The 10676-nt window shown below is 40.6% G+C and overlaps 1 protein-coding gene across 1 annotated transcript in view; it reads right to left on the bottom strand.

Moving 5' to 3' along the window:
- Positions 1–1647: 1647 nt before the first annotated feature.
- LOC100554362 (all-trans-retinol 13,14-reductase) overlaps positions 1648–10676 on the bottom strand; it is a 32822-nt gene continuing 23793 nt past the window's right edge. Inside the window, exons 9-11 of the mRNA XM_003222665.4 lie at positions 7979–8145; positions 7506–7665; positions 1648–7094 (exon numbers count right to left, since the gene is read on the bottom strand). Of these exons, the coding sequence (XP_003222713.2) occupies positions 6949–7094; positions 7506–7665; positions 7979–8145 (473 nt within the window). The 3' untranslated portion in view covers positions 1648–6948. The remainder of the gene's footprint in view (positions 7095–7505; positions 7666–7978; positions 8146–10676) is intronic.

Genomic DNA, 10676 nt, shown 5'->3' with positions numbered 1-10676 from the left:
GGGCATGAATTCACCACACCCCGCGGTCTTTGCTTCCCATCATCACATTCAGAATTTCTTGCTCTTTGGACTCCACACAGTTGCTACTAACTGCCTCAGGTCAAAATCCAAAGGTCTTTGTAGATCTCAGCTGATATTATTGAGTTAGCAAGCCAATGTTTTTTTTAATGTCATAAAGGAAATTCTTGTGCCAATATACTTATTATGACAAATGGAATTTGTGTTGCACATCTGCTTGCTTATACAAAAATCAAAGAGTGAGCTAAAATGGTCAGTTGCTAGCCAACTGTTATGAGTATTCTTCATAACCCATCTATCTCTGTTTGGCAATAATAGTCCTAATTTATTTTCTGTCATCCTCCTTTCTCAGCCTGCTTATGCAATCTCCAAGCTTCTCCCTCCTCCTCTCATTTTCCACATTCATCTTCAACTTTCTTTGGATGCTCCAAACTGTGTTCAAAGTGCAAAAGCGCTTACATGCCATGCAAAGCACTCTCAGCAAAAGGGAGAGGAAGAGAGGGAGACAAAATCTTGCCCTTCCCAGTAGCCTCAGGTAAGAATAATCTGCTTCTGTCTCTCCTCACTTGTGTGTCCATCCTCATTCATAACTTTTTTCATCTTTATATCTTGAAAAGGGAACAAATGATTTACTTTCTTATCATTGTATTTCTTATTTCCAAGAATGAGATGGAGCTCTTGGAGACAACAATTTGATTGCCTTTCTGCTGACATTGGGAGCTATGCACTCCAATTGGGGGGGTGATATTTACTGCTCTTCTTCAGGCAGCAAAAACCTTAAGCTGCCGTTCTGGTCATCCATCTCTGAAGGCAGCAATTATTGTGCTTAATCATGAAATATTCTGGAAACTTTGAGAATTGCAGTCAAACATTTAGAAAGCTGCACATTCACCACCCCAGATTTAAATGCAACTCTTCTTGGAACATATTTTCCTTATATAGTCAGCCATATTTGCTGGGAGTAGCCCTGGTGGCTAAGTGTGTTAAAGCACTGAGCTGGAGACCGAAAGGTCCCAGGTTCAATCCCCGGGAGCGGCATGAGCGGCCGCTGTTAGCTCCAGCTCCTGCCAACCTAGCAGTTCAAAAACATGCCAATGTGAGTAGATCAATAGGTACCGCTCCGGCAGTCATGCCGGCCACATGACCTTGGAGGTGTCTATGGACAACTCCAGCTCTTTGGCTTAGAAATGGATATGAGCACCATGGGAACATCAGGGGAAAACCTTTACCTTTTCCATATTTGCTGGGGTTGGAGATGTGGGAATCCCCCTCCCACAAAGTGGGAAAGTCACACATTTTTTTTAAAAAAAAATTTACCTGAGAGAACATCTCTCTACACATCTCTTAGTCCTTCAGGACAACTCTGGTCAATTTCTGCTAGATCAGTGGTTCCCAACCTTTGTGCCTCCAGGTGTTTTGGACTTCTGCTCCCACAATTCCTAACAGCTGGTAAGTTGGCTGGGATTTCTGGGAGTCCAAAACACCTCCAGGCCCAAAGGTTGGGAAGCACTATGCTAGATAGGGACCATAAAGTTATACTGGAGAACTTAGAGATTTCTAGAGAGAATGTTTACATCAAATCACATCTGGAAAAAGTCTAACTCACAAATATAAAGGGCTGTAGGCACATTAAAACACCAAAATTACAAATATTTTAATTTAGAAGGAGCATCAAAATTCACCATGATCATGAGGTCCATTAGAACATCTTGAACCATGACATCTGGAATGTCTTTGAGTTGCTCACCTCTTTTATAAATGAGATACTCAAGAAGTGGAGGTGCATTTCAGACCTGTTTAGGAAAACAGCACAAAACAAAAGAACGAAAAAGAATCTAATTCATAGTCCAGCAAGGTTTCAAGGCCAGAGTTCAAGTTCCATAGGCAGCAATCATGTGCCCAGTGGTGAGCCTCCATTTCCAAGGTTCAGTTGCCCATCTGTAAAAGGAGACATTCCCTTCCAAGAGTTCTTGCAATTGTAATGACCATAATATTTAACTATCAAAACACAACATACATACATACAATTTTTTTTATTTAAGAGATTTATAGTTCACTTTGCAGACAGCAAACTTAGAAACCTTCTAAACTGGCTGACATAACTACAAGAGTAGAAACATTATCAGCAGTGGAGGCTGGTGAATCTGCATTATGAAATCATCCAAATTTCAACAGAGCTATCCAAGGTGCTGAACTCATTTTTGGATTACAGTAGTGTCTCACTTATCCAACATAAATGGGCCGGTAGAACCTTGGATAAGCAAAAATGTTAAATAATAAGGAGGGATTAAGGAAAAGCCTATTAAACGTCAAATTACAGTATGATTTTACAGATTAAGCACCAAAGCATCATGTTTTACATCAAATCAACAGAAAAAACAGTTCAGTACATGGTATCATTATGTAGTAATTACTGTATTTATGAATTTAGCACCAAAACATCACAATGTATTGAAATCATTGACTATAAAAACATTGACTACTAAAAGGCAGACTATGTTGGATAAGCAAAGGTTGGATAAGCAAGACTCTATTGTAGTTTCAGACAAAAGTTCAGACTGGGACTGGAGTGGATATACTACTTCACTATCATGAAAGCTACCAGCTAGCTACTGTCGTCTATTGGTACATAAAAAATAGCCTATAGAACAGAACAGTGGAGGATGGGGAAAACAAACAGATTGAGTCATCAGATCAAAACAGTGCATATAATCTCTCTCCCAAAGTCCTGGGAAAATCAAAAGAACATCTGGCCACCGTCCATTCTCACAATAATTATAGAATACAAGCTGTGCCCGGCCACGCGTTGCTGTGGCGAAGTCTGGTGGTATGGGAAATAAAGTATTGAGGAATTGGTGGTAGTTAAGGTCAAGGGTAAAGGTTTTCCCCAGACATTAAGTCCAGTCGTGTCTGACTCTGGAGGTTGGTGCTCATCTCCATTTCTAAGCCGAAGAGCCGGCGTTGTCCGTAGACTCCTCCAAGGTCATGTGGGATGACTACATGGAGCGGCGTTACCTTCCTGCCGGAGCAGTACCTATTGATGCACTCACATTTGCATGTTTTCGAACTTCTGGGTTGGCAGAAGCTGGGGCTAACAGTGGGGGCTCTCTCCGCTCCCCCAATTCAAACCTGTGGCCTTTCGGTCCAGAAGTTCAGCAGCTCAGCGCTTTAACACGCTGCGCCATCAGGGGATATTATTTCCTAAAGGTTGTGAATATACAATATTTCTGATTGGTTTTTTTTGTTTGTTGGAGGCAAGTATGAATGCTGCAATTAGGAAAAATGATTAGGATGTAATGGCCTTGCAGCTTTAAAGCCTGGCTGTTTCCTCCCTGAGTGAATTTTTTGTTGGGAGGTGTTAACTGGCCCTGATTGTTTCCTGTCTGGAATTCCCTTGTTTTCAGAGTGGTGTTGTTTGCGATATTTTATGTGCTTCTACTGTCTGTGGCCCTGAGAAAACAGAGGATTTTCCAGACTTTGATGATGGGAATACTTTGTTGGGAGGTGTTAGCTGGCCCTGATTGTTTCCTGTCTGGAATTCCCTTGTTTTCAGAGTGGTGTTGTTTGCGATATTTTATGTGCTTCTACTGTCTGTGGCCCTGAGAAAACAGGATTTGCCAGACTTTGATGATGGGAATACTTTGTTGGAAGGTGTTAGCTGGCCCCGATTGTTTCCTGTGTGGAATTCCCCTGTTTATTTACTGTCCTGGTTTTAGAGATTATATTGTTCTGCATTATTCTATCCCAGTAATTATTTCATATTAAAGAAGAATCTCACTTATCCAACATTCGCTTATACAATGTTCTGGATTATCCAATGCAGTCTGCCTTTTCATAATCAATGTTTTTGTAGTCAGTGTTTTAAATTCATTGTGATATTTTAGTGGTAAATTTGTAAATACAGTACAGTAGAGTCTCACTTATCCAACATAAACGGGCCGGCAGAACGTTGGATAAGCGAATATGTTGGATAATGATGAATTAAGGATAACCCTATTAAACATCAAATTAAGTTATGATTTTACAAATTAAGCACCAAAACATCATGTTAGACAACAAATTTGTCAGAAAAAGTAGTTCAGTACACAGTAATGCTATATAGTAATTACTGTATTTATGAATTTAGCACCAAAATATCACGATATATTGAAAGCATTGACTACAAAAATGCGTTGGATAATCCAGAACATTGGATAAGCGAGTGTTGGATAAGTGAGACTCTACTGTAAATACTACATAGCATTACTGCGCATGGAACTACTTTTTCTGTCAAATTTGTTGTATAATATGATGTTTTGGTGCTTAATTTGTATAACGATTACCCAATTTGATGTTTAATTGGCTTTTCCTGAATCCCTTCTTATTATCCAACATATTCACTTATCCTGCCGGCCTGTTTACGTTGGATAAGTGAGACTCTACTGTATATTGATAATCTTAAATTATCTGCTTAGAACTGGATTATATGAGGCCCCTTCTTCACAGCTGTATAAAATGCACACTGAAGTGGATTATATGGTAGTGTGGAGTCAAGATAATCCAGTGCAAAGCAGATAATATAAGATTATAAATGGGTTATATAGCTGTGTGGAAGGGCCTTGAGTCTGCACTGCCATATAATCCAGTGCAAATTAGATAATCTGTGGAAGAAGTCTAAGTGAGGCCTAAATCTGCCTGTCCCCTAACTGAAACCTGGCTGTCCCTTGGTTGCTAGGCAACCAAGTGGGCAGAGATTAGCCCTCTAAACTGGCAGCAATTGGATAAAAAAAATTATTGCTCTCCCTCTAATTAGGACTTTATTTTTCTTTTCTTTTTGTTGTATCAACCTTGAGGCATGGATGATGGGTTGTGTTGTCAAATTTTGAGGTTGGGGGGCCTGTACTTTTGTTGTTTTGTGAATTGCCGTGATGCCATCACTCTTTTATATATATAGATAACAACCCAGGGAAAGGAGTAACTCGAAGTTAGAGCGAGCACCTGACAAGGGGAGCTCCTATACCCCCTCTTTCGGTTTAATCTGATATTGGTGAGGTAAAGATAAAGGTTTCCCCTGATGTTAAGTCCAGTCGTGACCGACTCTGGGGGTTGGTGCTCATCTCCATTTCTAGGCCGAAGAGCCGGCGTTGTCCATAGACATCTCCAAGGTCATGTGGCTGGCATGATTGCATGGAGCGCCGTTACCATCCCGCTGGAATGGTACCTATTGATCTACTCACATTTGCATTTTTTTCAAACTGCTAGGTTGGCAGGAGTTGGGCTAACAGCGGGCGCTCATTCCGCTCCCGGGATTTGAACCTGGGACCTTTTGGTTTGCAAGTTCAGCAGCTCAGCGCTTTAACACACTGTGCTACCAGGGGCACCTGATATTGGTAGAAGAACTTAATTAAAGGCCAGGATCTTCCACTTTAATTTTCCCAGAACTTGGAAGTAACACATTACGTAGGAACACAGATAGATGCCTGACACTAAATCACATCTTTTGTCAATCTAACCTAATATTGTCAACTCTGGCAGCAGCTTTTAGGCAGTCCACATTGACTAGCAATCTGGGGTACTACCCTGGCGAAATCAATCATAGTTATGCCACTGCAAGAATGCCAGGTTTTCCAGAAAGCGCACCAGCAGATAACTGTTCTGCAACCCAGGATTGCTACAGACAGAAGAAATGGCACTGAGTATCCAAATAAATGGGTATCTAGCAACATTCCTGTGCCTATATTGAGGGTGTAGTCTATGTGCATTTTGCAAAATGCAGATCAGCAATGGACTCTACTCCAGAATTGAGGACTGTACCACTATCCTTGGAGCTGAACCAGTGTTGCTGGGATTTGCTAAAGACTACTGATTTTGCAGACCTGACTATTGCTAGATGAACCCCACAGTACCAATGGTAGCACTCCCTGTTATAGGAGCAGCCCCTCTAGCACCATAAAGCCCTGCCAGGAGGGAGGGCAGGCTGTTTTCTCCCCACATTGTGGAAAGGAAATTGTTTTTCTTTTCTTTTTTCTCTCCAGTGCCACTGCTGTCAGCTTCCAGCAGCTTGGTTGACAGAACTGCACAGTTAAACTATAGAACGTCCCTGCACCAAGATAATGAGATAATGACACCAACTCAGATGACTTTAAAAGAATATTAGACGAAGTCACAGAAGGTCTCTTTCCATGACCAGCAATGATGACTCACTCACATAATGACTACATACTAGTGATAAGAAAAATATTCAAAAATATTGAAAAAAATAATAGTCTAGAATATTGGGGAAAATAAACAAGGAGAATCTTATCCAATCAAGAATTTTTACAGTTCCAGATATATTCTTTGCAAGGAGGAAATTTATATTTTGGTACAAAAATGTTTTTCTGTGCCAAAAATACTATTTTTCCACTGAAGCAAGCTTCCCTACACAGAAAAGAGCATTTTCTTCACAGAAATGTTACTTTTGCAAAGAATTTTTATTTTCTGTGGAGAAAATTCTGTTTTCCATGTAAGTACCATATTTTCTTTAAATGAAATATTTATTGTGGAAAAGAGCCACATGCATTTTAAAATCGTATTTCATTTTAGTTTTGGAACAGAATAAGACTTGACTTGCAAACAGTCTTTGAAAACTGCAGGTTTTGACAAGGACAAGAAGTTTGAAAAATTGTTCATGCCTTTAAAAATGTTTAGGAAGATTTATTCCTACCACACACGATGTCCAAGATAGAGGCAACTTTCTTCTGCTAAATGCTAGGCATTGGGATCAGAAGAGGAACTGTTTGCTCTCCTCTTGGTTTGCTATTGGATCTATGGAGGAAATCGGCTCACCTACTGTTTGAATGGATGCTGAACCAGTTGGATCTTTGGCTTGATCCAGCAAAGCTCATTTTATATTCATTTATCCATACTACTACAGCTTTCATGTAGAGAGAGTGACAGTGGCTGGCTGGATTAGTCCCCTTTCTTCTGATCTTGTTTCTTTAGTTTCTTCTTCAGTCGCAGCAGGTCTATGTAAACAATGCGTCGAAGTATAGCTGAGGCACAAATCAGGCCTCCATGTAAGGCCCCTGCAAGGCCACAGCAGAAGACATCTTGACCTAGATTGCGGAGACGAAGAGATAGATTTCAGAGAAAGCTCCAGATCGTGTTCACACAGAGATACTCTTTTAGTGGCACAGTATCTTTGGAAGTCTGCCATACTCGGACTCCTTCACCATTTGTAATGAGTGTTAAATATCATGTTACAAGGAACATTTCTAACCCATTTAATTCATTTCTGTTTCCCTCCCAATAACCAACTATAAAGCAGAGAGGAGAAGAAGATGCTATGACAGGCAAGACATCTTTCGCCACTTGAGTAACCACAACTTCTAAAATCGGGTTAAGCATATTGTCTAAATTGATAGTGAGAGATAGAAAGTGAGCAAAACACCAGCTGCATGGCTTCTCCTTACCTACTTGCCTCCATCTACTGAAAGCATGTGGGTGTGTCAAAAGCAACCACTGACCTGTCAAGTAGAGATTTGGAATGGGAGTCTGTGCTCTCATGGCAGCCACAACCTGTGGTTCGAACCGATCTATATTGTGCTCTGCACCATACATTTCACCCACAGGAGCAGCTAGATAATATTGATTGCTGAGAGGAGAAGCAGCTTCCATATAGTCTACCTATAAAGAAACACAGAAGTATGAAGTACAGAGGCAAGATTGCCTTTTGTTTCTGAGGAAAATCACTAAAGATAATACGATTGGTAGGATGGTTGACTTTAGGGGCCAGAATTCCTTTAAAAACTATCCTGTCTTACAAGTGCTTTCGTAATGCCATTTTGAGAAGGACTTCAAACGGAAGTGGACAATCTGCTGAAATATTTTTTCTATAAAATAGCACCCCTAAACTTTTTTGCCCAGAAGCAGAGCCTTTAGAGATGCTATGTTTGCCTAAGCTCTGCTATTTATTTTAAAGCCCCTACTAGGAACTTACCTTGTCTCTGAGCTGAGGAAACTTTTCCAAAGCCAAATCTAGGAGGTTCTGGGCAATCTCCATCTTCAGGGCATCATAATCGGCTCCCCTGTTCTTCACGCGACATTCAGACCACTCCTGAAACCACTCATAGTTGGCCATGGTGAGAATGGTCATGCAAGAGTGTCCTATAAATGGTGGCAAGTGTATATGATTAGTACTAAAAGCTTACATGTAGTAGGAATTAGAAATGTTTACACTAAAAACAGCAGGAGTTGTCTCCTTGTTCCACTGTAAATTCACAGCAACCCAGTGATTCTGGCCATGAAAGCCTTTGACAACAAGTGAACCACCTTTTGAGAATGTCCCTCCAGGAAGAACAGTACCTCTAAGCCCCATTTCAGAAAGGCAACTCAAAGGGACACCATGATTGATGATATAGGAAGCCACTGAAAGGCCTAGGAAAATCAACAGGGACACACTCCTCCTGTCTAGTTCTCTGCGTGGGTCATTCACCAAGGTGACCAAAGCTGTCTCTGTCCCATAACCAGGCCTGAAGCCAGACTGAGATGGAGCTAGATAACCTGCTTCATCCAGGAACCAATGCCACCACACGCAGTACCTTGCCTAAAAATGGGAGATTGGAGACAGGCCTGTAGTTGTCCAGTACAGAGGGGTCTAGGGAAGGTTTTTTAAGAAGTGGTCTTACCACAGCCTCCTTGAGGCTGCTGCCTTTACCATTATCATATAGTATTTGAGGAAGAAGATGATGATCTTGATAATCTGCTTTTTGCTACCAGTTGTGCAACTGGCATGCCCTGTGCATATATGTATGCCTTCAAATTGCCTTTTGACTTATGGTGACTCCATGAATTTCATAGGGTTTTCTTAAGTGGTTTTCCACTTTCTTCCTCTGAAACATAGCATACTGCACTTGCTATGTGTTGGTGGTCTCCAATCCACATATTAACACGGGCTCATCTAAAATTAGATGTGATCTGATTCCAATTCCATACAAAGAACAGGCAGATAGATGTAACTAAGTGTGATTTTTTTTTAGTTACAGATGCCATGTGTTTTAAAAGGGTCAATATTTCAGTTACTCTGCACTCATGAGTTGGTTGCCATAGGGAAGTGGGCGGAGCCAACCGTCATTTCGGTAGAGAAGTACAGGTTTGAAAAAGCAGCTGTTAGTCTGTGCCCTGAGGAGGTACAGTTAAGACTGACCCTCAGTTGAAGGGATCAGGGTGGCTCAAATGTTTGATTTTGAGTCAGTTTAAATAAGTTTGGTGGCTTATTTTAAGGCAGTCTGTTTCCAGATAAGGAACAGATAGTCTGTGATTGAAATTCACAGGGTGACTGCAGGTTAAAGCAGTAAAGGAAGAAGTGGTATTTTAAAGTTTGAAACATCTCAATATAGCTTTTGTTAATCTAAGTGCCTCTAAAGAAGTTACTGTAACCATTAAGCTTGTGCCTGAATAAACGTGTTATTGTTCTTGTTAACATCTCAGTCTCTGAAATCTATATTACCATCAAAAGCAAACAAGAAAGAATAAAAATAAAATTTTAAAAGCCTCCTCTGTAAGTAGCCAGTGGCTATATCATCCCATAGTGGTGGCAAGAGTTGATAATCCCCTTAACATCTGGTGGCCACATTATAAACATCTTTACCTCTGGTGGCAGCTTTTAAATAAAAAAATCTTTAAAGTGGTGGCAGCGATAATAAAATATAATTAATTAATAGAAACTCCTCCACATCTCCGCAAGTGGTGTCAGAGGTGGGATTTTAAAAAAGATTTCCCCCTGCCTGACATCTTTGCAATAGACATACAAATTTGCACCATTTTGGAATGCATTTTAAAAACTAAAGACTATTTTGGCATGTTTGCAGCTATAAGGAACATACCCTCAAGGAGAGGTATTCAGGGTTCACAGACAAATATCACGAAGTTCACACAAGAACGTATATCTCAAAAAGGCACAGAGAGGATTAAGAGTTCTTTTGACATAGGCCCACAACCTCATCGCATTAACTCTGAAGGATGAAAGAAGCTTGTAGGGCCAGGCAACGGTAAGAATATAAGCACATGAGATCATTGGCTCTCTTGTGGGGACTTGGTAGGAAAAACTAACCTCCTTTTCAGATATTTCATGAAGATGGTGGTGAGGTCTGCACAGAAGCTTCCTTGTCTCCATAAAACCTTCTCTTTGAAGGATTGTCCCTAAGCAGGGAATAGTACTAGCACTGGAAATTATATGGGGCAGTGGGACAAATCCTGTATGTTCCATAGACCCAAACATATAATTTCCAATTGTCCTGATAGGGTAGGGGCTGTCTATATTCTTCTTCTGTTCCTTTTCAGCTGCTTTTAAAATGTTCTAGTTTTCTCTTCTCCTTGCCTCTGTCCTCAGCTTACTTGCATTGCTGCAGACTGAGTTCAAAGAGCACAAATAGTTTGTTGGGTGGAAAGGAGAGTTAGAGGCACAATCTTGTCCTTTCCGGTAGGCAAAAGCTGCCTTTCCCCACTTGTATACTCTTTCTCATTATAAATTTTTGCCATCTTTGTGACTTTGTGGTCCCTTTGCCACAGGTTTCTGTTTTCATCTGTGAAATGCTAGAGGGTGTGCAAATTCAAAATCAACAGGAGAAAATGGACTTGTATAAGCTGATAGATGTTTTTCTGTACTATGAAACTTACGCTACTGGGATTTAAGTCAC

Source organism: Anolis carolinensis, chromosome 6, assembly GCF_035594765.1.
Source record: "Anolis carolinensis isolate JA03-04 chromosome 6, rAnoCar3.1.pri, whole genome shotgun sequence".
NCBI lineage: Eukaryota > Metazoa > Chordata > Lepidosauria > Squamata > Dactyloidae > Anolis > Anolis carolinensis.
Note: the sequence above shows the minus strand (reverse complement) of the source record. Positions and strands in the feature narration are given on the sequence as shown.